Genomic DNA, 13,163 nt, shown 5'->3' with positions numbered 1-13,163 from the left:
TTTCGGTCCTAACTATTACAGATCATGTGCTGTTAGCCCACCCCGCCTATCTCCGTAGCCCACCCCGCCTATCTCCGAAGCCCACCCCGCCTATCTCCGAAGCCCACCCCGCCTATCTCCGTAGCCCATCCTTTCTCAATTTCCATGTGCCATATATTTTTCAACTGTGCTTCTGAACTCTGAACCTTTCTAATCTCATAGTATCCAAAGAGTATTGCTAACAGTATTATTATGTAATGCTAAATGATTGACTGACTTTCCAAATGGCCAACAGTGCTATTTGTAGGGTTAGTTTTAGGTTAATGTTGTGATGGGTTTTTACAGTGTAGAGGTATGGAGTGATTGTGTCTACTTAAAGCTAGGGACGATTAGACCATCATTAGTTTGAGAAAGTCATCTTCTGTTTGTGTTTCTATTCTGTCTGTGGTTCTGAATGCAGACCTGTCTTAATGTAGGACAAGACGAATCAATCCTCTTCTGTTAATCTGTTCTTCCACCCTATGACACAGTTTCTCCTGTGAGTGACTATCTATCTCACACTTCCCCCTCTGCACCACACTTCTGGAACTGTCTGAAATAAGGTGTTTGTGTGTATGTGAATTTCCCCAGGGTGTGTGTGTGTGTGTGCATGCACAAACACGTGTTTGTGACTGTCGCTCTTTGCAGTTATTTTTGTTGAAAAGTAAGATGGCTGAATTTTGGAACTAAAGGTGTCTGGCCCGGCGGGTTATGTGGAAAAGAAAGAACATTCAGACGATGGCTTGTAATTCCCTGTGGGCTGTGTAGCAGCTGCTGCTGCTCTGAGGCTGAGAGGAAGTTATGACCACTCCGTTTTGAGAGGGAGGAGAGGAACCCAGTCAGTAGTTCTTATATTATAAAGGTGTAATAACTGGTTTTGTAAATGAATGTTTTATGTATACCCCCTTCAAGTAAGGTTTGACCTACATTTGTACAGGCGGCTACATTTGTACAAGCGGCTACATTTGTACAGGCGGCTACATTTGTACAGGAGGCTACATTTGTACAGGAGGCTACATTTGCTTTAGTGTCCCTCTCAGTATAGCAGTTCCTCTCGGATTGGAACCACTTTGGTGTTGTGAGCTAGACTATACTAATTGGCATGTCAATGTGAACTTTATCATTTCTAAACGTTCCTATTTCTCCTTCTCCCCAACTCTCCCTCCCTGTCTCACCACCATAGAGAAGTGTCGGTGTGGTGCTTTGCTGCGGTACTGGAGCTGGGAGGGGGACTGTGCTCCGGGCGGGGCTGGCTCAGGGCTCACTGGACTGGGACTGGCCTCAGGGTGCAGGGTCAGGCTGTCTGGAGTCAGTGCTGCAGGTCAGACGGAGAGAGAGAACGCACTCTTTAGAGTTATGGAACACATTTAACACACAGATGCTGAGATATACTCCATATTGTAGCCTTAAACACACACGGACAGGCTTGCTTGAACATCCTCTCTTCAGTGTTGTACACAGCAGATTGAGTGGACAATTCCACTTTACAAATACAAAAGACACAGCACTCATTCAGACACTACACAAGGCTGCATCAGCTACAGTGTGGAAATATGTGCATGTGTTTACAGTCCTCTGAACAGCTTGTGTTTCAGCCTTGGTTTGATCCTGTGTGTGAATGGGTTGTTGGTCTAGCTGCTGTTGGATGTGTTTGGAGTAGATATGTCTGTTCCATCGCATCGACTGACACCTCTGTGTATGTATGTGTGTGCGTGTGTGCACATGCGTATGTGTGTTCAGCCCGCTGCCTCTCGGGGTGTTTGATGTAGACTGCGGTGAGCTCTTTAACTCCGTGTTTCCATGGGGACACTGATTGTTAACAAAGGCGTGTGAGCATGTGGCTAAATGGAGGGAGATATCCTCTCTCTCTCAGAAGGCAAAGACATCAACTCAATGACTATTCAATGTAATTTCATTGAAATGAAGTGATGACAGCAAATCAAATCAATGTGTCACATGCGCTGAATACAACCTTACAGTGAAATGCTTACTTACAAGCCCTTCACCAACAATGCACTTAAGATTAAGTGTTAAGTAAAAAAACAAGTTAAAAATAACATTCAAAGAGCAGCAGTAAAATAACAGTAGCCAGGCTATATACAGGGGGTACCGGTACAGAGTCAGTGTGCGAGGGCACAGGTTAGTCGAGGATTGTTTCAACCAGTGTTTGCCCAGTGAGCTCTCGCTCTCTGTCTGTATCCCTCTCTGTCTACTTATTCTCTCTGACAGATACAGTATCACAGCCTGTTATTAGTGGAAATTAAAAAGCCCTGGCTACTCCTACATACACAGAGACTCACACAGAGACCATTTTTCGGTGTACATCCATGCAGGTGATGATGGAGATTTAGATGTTAGAATTGAGTTGAGCTAAAAGTTAGGAGGCAAGTCGCTCTCAGTGTTTAGAAAAATAAGGTGACAAAAACAGATGTGACAAAAGAGCGATAGAGAGATCAACGAAGGAGAGAGAGGGGGAATTGGATGGAATGAAGTGGCAATAGATGAATGGTTCTAAGTTTGATTAATATTCCTGCTGTGAGTGGGCACACAGAGAGAGAGAGAAAGAAAGGGAGCCTGTTTGGCTCCTCATTTAAATATCACAGTTACAGCAACCCTTTGATCTGTGCTCTTAATTGTGGCCAGGTCAGGTGAGACATGCACACACACAATGTTCTAGTCCCATCCTGTCTGTAGGAAACCCAATCATTGGAGAAGTGGACAAAGACATGAAGGGCTCTATTTCTTGCTGGCGTTAAGGCGGCTTTCGTGTCAAACGTATGTTAGTTTGCAATTTCGTCACGTAAAAACGGGTGCACTGGCATTTTCCAGCCATAATGTTCGACAATTCACCTGTCTTATATAATTTTCCAGCCATAATGCCATGTTCGGCAATTCACCTGTCTTATATCAGCTCGCTTGCGCTCAGATGGGAGGCCCACATTATTTTAGCCATGTAGGTCCCGTTTTGGACGTGATTAAAACCCCCTCCATGATGTAGGCTACGTGTCCATGCCCATCATGAAACGAGAGATGAGTACCTCTGAATACCAGGGAACCTCGTATTTAGAAGTTATCTGAAAACCCATTTTTTACAGGTTACAGTTGTTTTCCATTTCAAACAGCAATGCGTGTCTTTTTATCCTGTCGATTAAATCATTACATTTTACATGTATTTGCTTGTTTTTCAGTTTAATTTTATTACAACCTATCTTATTGGGGCGGCAGGTATCCTAGCGGTTAGAGCATTGGACTAGTAACTGAAAGGTTGCTAGATTGAATCTCTGAGCTGACAAGGTAAATATCTGTCATTCTGCCCCTGAACAAGACAGTTAACCCACTGTTCCTAGGCTGTCATTGAAAATAAGAATGTGTTCTTAACTGACTAGTTAAATATATATTAAATAGTATGATTCACCTTCCTGGTTTTATGGTGACAACGTTGGATGCGTTGTACACATTCACACATTCTGGAGATGTGTGAATGTGTAGGATTATCTTCATGAATGCTGTTCATGCTGTTCTGGTTAGTGTTTATTGGCTTATTTCACTGTAGAGCCTCTAGTCCTGCTCACTATACCTTATACAACCTATTAGTTCCACCACCCACACATGCGATGACATCTCCTGGTTTCAATGATGTTTCTAGAGACAATATCTCTCTCATCACTCAATACCTAGGTTTACCTCCACTGTATTCACATCCTACCATACCTTTGTCTGTACATTATACCTTGAAGCTATTTTATCACCCCCAGAAACCTCCTTTTACTCTCTGTTCTAGACGACCAATTCTTATTGCTTTTAGCCTTACCCTTATCCTACTCCTCCTCTGTTCCTCTGGTGATGTAGAGGTGAATCCAGGCCCTGCAGTGCCTAGCTCCACTCCTATTCCCCAGGCGCTCTCTTTTGATGACTTCTGTAATCGTAATAGCCTTGGTTTCATGCATGTTAACATTAGAAGCCTCTTCCCTAATTTTATTTTATTCACTGCTTTAGCACACTCTGCCAACCCGGATGTTCTAGCTGTGTCTGAATCCTGGCTTAGGAAGACCACCAAAAATTCTGAAATTTTCATCCCAAACTACAACATTTTCAGAGAAGATAGAACTGCCAAAGGGGGCGGTGTTGCAATCTACTGCAAAGATAGAACTCTGCAGGCTGTCCTACTATCCAGGTCTGTACCCAAACTATTTGAACTTCTACTTTTAAAAATCCACCTCTCTAAAAACAAGTCTCTCACCGTTGCCGCCTGCTATAGACCACCCTCTGCCCCCAGCTGTGCTCTGGACACCATATGTGAACTGATTGCCCCCCATCTATCTTCAGAGCTCGTGCTACTAGGTGACCTGAACTGGAACATGCTTAACACCCCAGCCATCCTACAATCTAAGCGTAATGCCCTCAATCTCACACAAATTATCAATGAACCTACCAGGTACCTCCCCAAAGCCTTAAGCATGGGCACCCTCATAGATATCATCCTAACCAACTTGCCCTCTAAATACACCTCTGCTGTCTTCAAGCAAGATCTCAGCGATCACTGCCTCTGACTGCATCCGTAATGGGTCAGCGGTCAAACGACCTCCACTCATCACTGTCACGCTCCCTGAAACACTTCAGCGAGCAGGCCTTTCTAATCGACCTGGCCGGGGTATCCTGGAAGGATATTGATCTCATCCCGTCAGTAGAGGATGCCTGTTTTTTTTTTTAAATGCCTTCCTAACCATCTTAATGGCCCATTCAAGAAATTTAGAACCAGGAACAGATATATCCCTTGGTTCTCCCCAGACCTGACTGCCCTTAACCAACACAAAAACATCCTATGGCGTTCTGCATTAGCATCGAACAGCCCCCGTGATATGCAGCTGTTCAGGGAAGCTAAAAACCATTATACACAGGCAGTTAGAAATTTGCTTCCTGCAAAACTAACTCAAAGTTCTGGGACACTGTAAAGTCAATGGAGAATAAGAACAACTCCTCCCAGTTGCCCACTGCACTGAAGATAGGAAATACTGTCACACTGATAAATCCACTATAATTGAGAATTTCAATAAGCATTTTTCTACGGCTGGCCATGCTTTCCACCTGGCTACTCCTACCCCGGTCAACAGCACTACACCCCCCACAGCAACTCACCAGAACACTCCCCATTTTCTCCTTCTCCCAAATCCAGTCAGCTGATGTTCTGAAAGAGCTGCAAAATCTGGACCCCTACAAATCAGCCGGGCTAGACAATCTGGACCCCTTCTTTCTAAAATTATCTGCCGAAATTGTTGCCACCCCTATTACTAGCCTGTTCAAACTCTCTTTCATGTCGTCTGAGATTCCCAAAGATTGGAAAGCAGCTGCGGTCATCCCCCTCTTCAAAGGGGGGGACACTCTTGACCCAAACTGCTACCTATAACTATCCTACCCTGCCTTTCTAAGGTCTTCAAAAGCCAAGTCAACAAACGGATTACCAACCATTTTGAATCTCACCATACCTTCTCTGCTATGCAATCTGGTTTCAGAGCTGGTCATGGGTGCACCTCAGCCACGCTCAAGGTCCTAAATGATATCTTAACTGCCATCGATAAGAAACACTACTGTGCAGCCGTATTCATTGATCTGGCAAAGGCTTTCGACTGTCAATCACCACATGCTCATCGGCAGACTCGACAGCCTTGGTTTCTCAAATGATTGCCTCGCCTGGTACACCAACTACTTCTCTGATAGAGTTCAGTGTGTCAAATCGGAGGGTCTGCTGTCCGGACCTCTGGCAGTCTCTATGGGGGTGCCACAGGGTTCAATTCTTGGACCGACTCTCTTCTCTCTATACATCAATGATGTCGCTCTTGCTGCTGGTGAGTCTCTGATCCACCTCTACGCAGACGACACCATTCTGTATACTTCTGGCCCTTCTTTGGACACTGTGTTAACAACCCTCCAGGCAAGCTTCAATGCCATACAAATCTCCTTCCGTGGCCTCCAATTGCTCTTAAATACAAGTAAAACTAAATGCATGCTCTTCAACTGATCGCTGCCTGCACCTGCCCGCCTGTCCAACATCACTACTCTGGACAGCTCTGACTTAGAATACGTGGACAACTACAAATATCTAGGTGTCTGGTTAGACTGTAAACTCTCCTTCCAGACCCACATCAAACATCTCCAATCCAAAGTTAAATCTAGAATTGGCTTCCTATTTTGCAACAAAGCATCCTTCACTCATGCTGCCAAACATATCCTTCTAAAACTGACCATACTACCAATCCTCGACTTCGGCGATGTCATTTTCAAAATAGCCTCCAATACCCTACTCAACAAATTGGATGCAGTCTATCACAGTGCAATCCGTTTTGTCACCAAAGCCCCATATACTACCCACCATTGCGACCTGTACGCTCTTGTTGGCTGGCCCTCGCTTCATACTCGTCGCCAAACCCACTGGCTCCATGTCATCTACAAGACCCTGCTAGGTAAAGTCCCCCCTTATCTCAGCTCGCTGGTCACCATAGGATCACCCACATATAGCACGCGCTCCAGCAGGTATATCTCTCTGGTCACCCCCAAAACCAATTCTTTCTTTGGCCGCCTCTCCTTCCAATTCTCTGCTGCCAATGACTGGAACGAACTTCAAAAATCTCTGAAACTGGAAACACTTATCTCCCTCACTAGCTTTAAGCACCAACTGTCAGAGCAGCTCACAGATTACTGCACCTGTACATAGCCCACCTATAATTTAGCCCAAACAACTACCTCTTTCCCTACTGTAAGTATTTATTTATTTATTTATTTTGCTCCTTTGCACCCCATTATTTTTATTTCTACTTTGCACGTTCTTCCACTGCAAATCTACCATTCCAGTGTTTTACTTGCTATATTGTATTTACTTTGCCACCATGGCCTTTTTATGCCTTTACCTCCCTTATCTCACCTCATTTGCTCACATCGTATATAGACTGTTTATACTGTATTATTGACTGTATGTTTGTTTTACTCCATGTGTAACTCTGTGTCGTTGTATGTGTCGAACTGCTTTGCTTTATCTTGGCCAGGTCGCAATTGTAAATGAGAACTTGTTCTCAACTTGCCTACCTGGTTAAATAAAGGTTAAATAAAAAATATATATATTCAAAAATATAACTGGAAGCTGGTTGAGAGAATGCCAAGAGTGTGCAAAGCTGTCAAGGCAAAGGGTGGCTACTTTGAAGAATATCAAATATATTTTGATTTAACATTTTTTTTGGTTAATACATAATTCCATATGTGTTATTTCATAGTTTTGATGTCTTCACTATTATTCTACAATATAGAAAATGGTAAAAAATAAAGAAAAACCCTAGAATGAGTAGGTGTGTCCAAACTTTTGACTGGTGCTGCATGTTGGATCTTTTTCCAGCTACTGTGAAAAGTTTGGATGTGTGTAAAACCCTCCATAGTCTGCTGTGTTTTATTATTAATATTATAGAATTATGCGCCAATGCCAGCAAGTGCACTGAAAAATGTAATGGTGAAAATAGCTACAAATATTTCGGACTCACCCCTGGACCTATAGTGCTACCGCCTGTGCTTAGATTTACTATTGCATTAGGTTTGTTAAAATGGAGCCCTTTGATTTACCACTGCATTAGGTTTGTTAAAATGGAGCCCTTAGATTTACTATTGCATTAGGTTTGTTAAAATGGAGCCCTTTGATTTACCACTGCATTAGGTTTGTTAAAATGGAGCCCTTAGATTTACTATTGCATTAGGTTTGTTAAAATGGAGCCCTTTGATTTACCACTGCATTAGGTTTGTTAAAATGGAGCCCTTAGATTTACCACTGCATTAGGTTTGTTAAAATGGAGCCCTTAGATTTACCACTGCATTAGGTTTGTTAAAATGGAGCCCTTAGATTTACCACTGCATTAGGTTTGTTAAAATGGAGCCTGAACTGTCTGCTGACTTTAGGTTCCTCACTACATGTGATTTCTAATTAAACTTATGGTTGTAGGCTACTAATATGTTTCTACGGCGTTGTAGGCTACTAATATGTTTCTACGGCGTTGTAGGCTACTAATAGGTTTCTACGGCGTTGTAGGCTACTAATAGGTTTCTACGGAGTTGTAGGCTACTAATAGGTTTCTACGGCGTTGTAGGCTACTAATAGGTTTCTACGGAGTTGTAGGCTACTAATAGGTTTCTACGGAGTTGTAGGCTACTAATAGGTTTCTACGGAGTTGTAGGCTACTAATAGGTTTCTACGGAGTTGTAGGCTACTAATAGGTTTCTACGGAGTTGTAGGCTACTAATAGGTTTCTACGGAGTTGTAGGCTACTAATAGGTTTCTACGGAGTTGTAGGCTACTAATAGGTTTCTACATCCATTCTTCTCTGGCTGGCTCTGTTAAAAGTTAGTATGACAGTGATTGATGTAATCATCTGAACTGACTTGTTAGAATATCAAAAATGATGATTTAATTGAGAAGCTGCACTGGATATTAACTAGGTATTAGATTGACTTAAAGATTAGACTGGCAGTGGCAGGCGGGTGGCATCCCTGACACACACACACACACACACACACACACCACACACCACACACCACACACCACACACACACACAGAGAGAGAGCTAGCTAGCCCTGCAGTAGTGGAGTGGTAATTGTGTTAGGCTTGTGTGCTAATCCAAACTGATTTGGGATGTCTCATTAGGTTATGTAGGTGTGTGTGCATGTCTGAGATTGTTAGCCTGTGGGATATGAACCTGAATTAATCAGCCTAATTCAGGTGTGACTGACTTTTCTTTGTCATTTTAAGTTTGATGTAGCTGCTTACCAGCTGAGAAGGGCTACTGAAGGGGATATTATGTTGATAAAACCTCCCTAATGAACCTAGATGGTAATTCTGATCTGCAAGCTGATTGTGTTATTCTCTTTTTTTGCAATGAATGTGACCACTGTAAAGACATCTCCTCTGATGTGAACAACTTATTGTGTGTTATGGTATTTAAGTGTCAGGGAATTGAATTGAACTATATTTTAACATGAAAAAAAAAACATTATTTGAAGGTCTGTTGCTGATGTTTTTTTTGTGTTTTTTTTTCACCTTTATTTAACCAGGTAGGCAAGTTGAGAACAAGTTCTCATTTACAATTGCGACCTGGCCAAGATAAAGCAAAGCAGTTCGACAGATACAACGACACAGAGTTACACATGGAGTAAAACAAACATACAGTCAATAATACAGTATAAACAAGTCTATATACAATGTGAGCAAATGAGGTGAGAAGGGAGGTAAAGGCAAAACAGGCCATGGTGGCAAAGTAAATACAATATAGCAAGTAAAACACTGGAATGGTAGTTTTGCAATGGAAGAATGTGCAAAGTAGAAATAAAAATAATGGGGTGCAAAGGAGCAAAATAAATAAATAAATGAAATACAGTTGGGAAAGAGGTAGTTGTTTGGGCTAAATTATAGGTGGGCTATGTACAGGTGCAGTAATCTGTAAGATGCTCTGACAGTTGGTGCTTAAAGCTAGTGAGGGAGATAAGTGTTTCCAGTTTCAGAGATTTTTGTAGTTCGTTCCAGTCATTGGCAGCAGAGAACTGGAAGGAGAGGCGGCCAAAGAAAGAATTGGTTTTGGGGGTGACTATCAATCACCTTCCGGAGACACCTGAAACCCCACCTCTTTAAGGAATACCTAGGATAGGATAAGTAATCCTTCTCACCCCCCCCCCCCTTTTAAGATTTAGATGCACTATTGTAAAGTGACTGTTCCACTGGATGTCATAAGGTGAATGCACCAATTTGTAAGTCGCTCTGGATAAGAGCGTCTGCTAAATGACTTAAATGTAAATGTAAATGACTAGAGAGATATACCTGCTGGAGCGTGTGCTACAGGAGGGAGATGCTATGGTGACCAGCGAGCTGAGATAAGGGGGGACTTTACCTAGCAGGGTCTTGTAGATGACATGGAGCCAGTGGGTTTGACGACAAGTATGAAGCGAGGGCCAGCCAACGAGAGCGTACAGGTCGCAATGGTGGGTAGTATATGGGGCTTTGGTGACAAAACGGATTGCACTGTGATAGACTGCATCCAATTTGTTGAGTAGGGTATTGGAGGCTATTTTGTAAATGACATCGCCAAAGTCGAGGATTGGTAGGATGGTCAGTTTTACAAGGGTATGTTTGGCAGCATGAGTGAAGGATGCTTTGTTGCGAAATAGGAAGCCAATTCTAGATTTAACTTTGGATTGGAGATGTTTGATATGGGTCTGGAAGGAGAGTTTACAGTCTAACCAGACACCTAAGTATTTGTAGTTGTCCACGTATTCTAAGTCAGAGCCGTCCAGAGTAGTGATGTTGGACAGGCGGGTAGGTGCAGGTAGCGATCGGTTGAAGAGCATGCATTTAGTTTTACTTGTATTTAAGAGCAATTGGAGGCCACGGAAGGAGAGTTGTATGGCATTGAAGCTTGCCTGGAGGGTTGTTAACACAGTGTCCAAAGAAGGGCCGTAAGTATACAGAATGGTGTCGTCTGCGTAGAGGTGGATCAGGGATTCACCAGCAGCAAGAGCGACCTCATTGATGTATACAGAGAAGAGAGTCGGTCCAAGAATTGAACCCTGTGGCACCCCCATAGAGACTGCCAGAGGTCCTGACAGCAGACCCTCCGATTTGACACACTGAACTCTATCAGAGAAGTAGTTGGTGAACCAGGCGAGGCAATCATTTGAGAAACCAAGGCTGTCGAGTCTGCCGATGAGGATGTGGTGGTTGACAGAGTCGAAAGCCTTGGCCAGATCAATGAATACGGCTGCACAGTAATGTTTCTTATCGATGGCGGTTAAGATATCGTTTAGGACCTTGAGCGTGGCTGAGGTGCACCCATGACCAGCTCTGAAACCAGATTGCATAGCAGAGAAGGTATGGTGAGATTCGAAGTGGTCGGTAATCTGTTTGTTGACTTGGCTTTCGAAGACCTTAGAAAGGCATGGTAGGATAGATATAGGTCTGTAGCAGTTTGGGTCAAGAGTGTCCCCCCCCCCCTTTGAAGAGGGGGATGACCGCAGCTGCTTTCCAATCTTTGGGAATCTCAGACGACACGAAAGAGAGGTTGAACAGGCTAGTAATAGGGGTGGCAACAATTTCGGCAGATAATTTTAGAAAGAAAGGGTCCAGATTGTCTAGCCCGGCTGATTTGTAGGGGTCCAGATTTTCAGCTCTTTCAGAACATCAGCTGAATGGATTTGGGAGAAGGAGAAATGGGGAAGGCTTGGGCGAGTTGCTGTTGGGGGTGCAGTGCTGTTGACCGGGGTAGGAGTAGCCAGGTGGAAAGCATGGCCAGCCGTAGAAAAATGCTTATTGAAATTCTCAATTATGGTGGATTTATCAGTGGTGACAGTGTTTCCTATCTTCAGTGCAGTGGGCAACTGGGAGGAGGTGTTCTTATTCTCCATGGACTTTACAGTGTCCCAGAACTTTTTGAGTTAGTGTTGCAGGAAGCAAATTTCTGCTTGAAAAAGCTAGCCTTGGCTTTTCTAACTGCCTGTGTATAACGGTTTCTAGCTTCCCTGAACAGCTGCATATCACGGGGCTGTTCGATGCTAATGCAGAACGCCATAGGATGTTTTTGTGTTGGTTAAGGGCAGTCAGGTCTGGGGAGAACCAAGGGCTATATCTGTTCCTGGTTCTAAATTTCTTGAATGGGGCATGTTTATTTAAGATGGTTAGGAAGGCATTTAAAAAAAATATCCAGGCATCCTCTACTGACGGGATGAGATCAATATCCTTCCAGGATACCCCGGCCAGGTCGATTAGAAAGGCCTGCTCGCTGAAGTGTTTCAGGGAGCGTTTTACAGTGATGAGTGGAGGTCGTTTGACCGCTGACCCATTACGGATGCAGGCAATGAGGCAGTGATCGCTGAGATCTTGGTTGAAGACAGCAGAGGTGTATTTAGAGGGGAAGTTGGTTAGGATGATATCTATGAGGGTGCCCGTGTTTAAGGCTTTGGGGGGGGGGGTACCTGGTAGGTTCATTGATAATTTGAGTGAGATTGAGGGCATCAAGTTTAGATTGTAGGATGGCTGGGGTGTTAAGCATGTTCCAGTTTAGGTCGCCTAGCAGCACGAGCTCTGAAGATAGATGGGGGGCAATCAGTTCACATATGGTGTCCAGAGCACAGCTGGGGGCAGAGGGTGGTCTATAGCAGGCGGCAACGGTGAGAGACTTGTTTTTAGAGAGGTGGATTTTTAAAAGTAGAAGTTAAAATTGTTTAGGTACAGACCTGGATAGTAGGACAGAACTCTGCAGGCTATATTTGCAGTAGATTGCAACACCGCCCCTTTGGCAGTTCTATCTTGTCTGAAAATGTTGTAATTTGGAATTAAAATTTCAGAATTTTTGGTGGTCTTCCTAAGCCAGGATTCAGACACAGCTAGAACATCCGGGTTGGCAGAGTGTGCTAAAGCAGTGAATAGAACAAACTTAGGGAGGAGGCTTCTAATGTTAACATGCATGAAACCAAGGCTATTACGGTTACAGAAGTCATCAAAAGAGAGCGCCTGGGGAATAGGAGTGGAGCTAGGCACTGCAGGGCCTGGATTCACCTCTACATCACCAGAGGAACAGAGGAGGAGTAGGATAAGGGTAAGGCTAAAAGCAATACGAATTGGTCGTCTAGAACGTCTGGAACAGAGAGTAAAAGGAGGTGTCTGGGAGCGATAAAATAGCATCAAGGTATAATGTACAGACAAAGGTATGGTAGGATGTGAATACAGTGGAGGTAAACCTAGGTATTGAGTGATGAAGAGAGAGATATTGTCTCTAGAAACATCATTGAAACCAGGAGATGTCATTGCATGTGTGGGTGGTGGAACTAATAAATTGGATAAGGTATGGCAGGACTAGAGGCGCTACAGTGAAATAAGCCAATAAACACTAACCAGAACAGCAATGGACAAGACATATTGACATTAAGGAGAGGCATCCTTAGTCGAGTGATCAAAAGAGTCCAGTGAGTGGAGTGGTTGGTTTGGGGGTCACGGCGATTTAGACAGCTAGCCAGGATATCGGTAGCAAGCTAGCATAGGATGGAGGTCTGTTGTTAGCCACCTCTTGCGTTCCGTCAGTAGATTAGTGGGGTTCCGTGTGGTAGAGGGGAATAGTCCAAATCACACAAC

General features: G+C 43.7%; 1 protein-coding gene across 2 annotated transcripts in view; it reads right to left on the bottom strand.

Annotated features, from left to right (window-relative positions):
* Positions 1 to 13,163, bottom strand: part of LOC118388165 (cyclin-dependent kinase 18-like) — a 58,777-nt gene that overhangs the window by 15,104 nt on the left and 30,510 nt on the right. For both annotated transcript variants that reach the window (XM_052526866.1, XM_052526867.1), the window contains one exon: positions 1,194 to 1,333. In XM_052526866.1, the coding sequence (XP_052382826.1) occupies positions 1,194 to 1,333 (140 nt within the window). The remainder of the gene's footprint in view (positions 1 to 1,193; positions 1,334 to 13,163) is intronic.

This window comes from Oncorhynchus keta, chromosome 10, assembly GCF_023373465.1.
Source record: "Oncorhynchus keta strain PuntledgeMale-10-30-2019 chromosome 10, Oket_V2, whole genome shotgun sequence".
NCBI classification, from domain to species: domain Eukaryota; kingdom Metazoa; phylum Chordata; class Actinopteri; order Salmoniformes; family Salmonidae; genus Oncorhynchus; species Oncorhynchus keta.
This window is presented reverse-complemented; position numbering and strand designations above follow the sequence as displayed.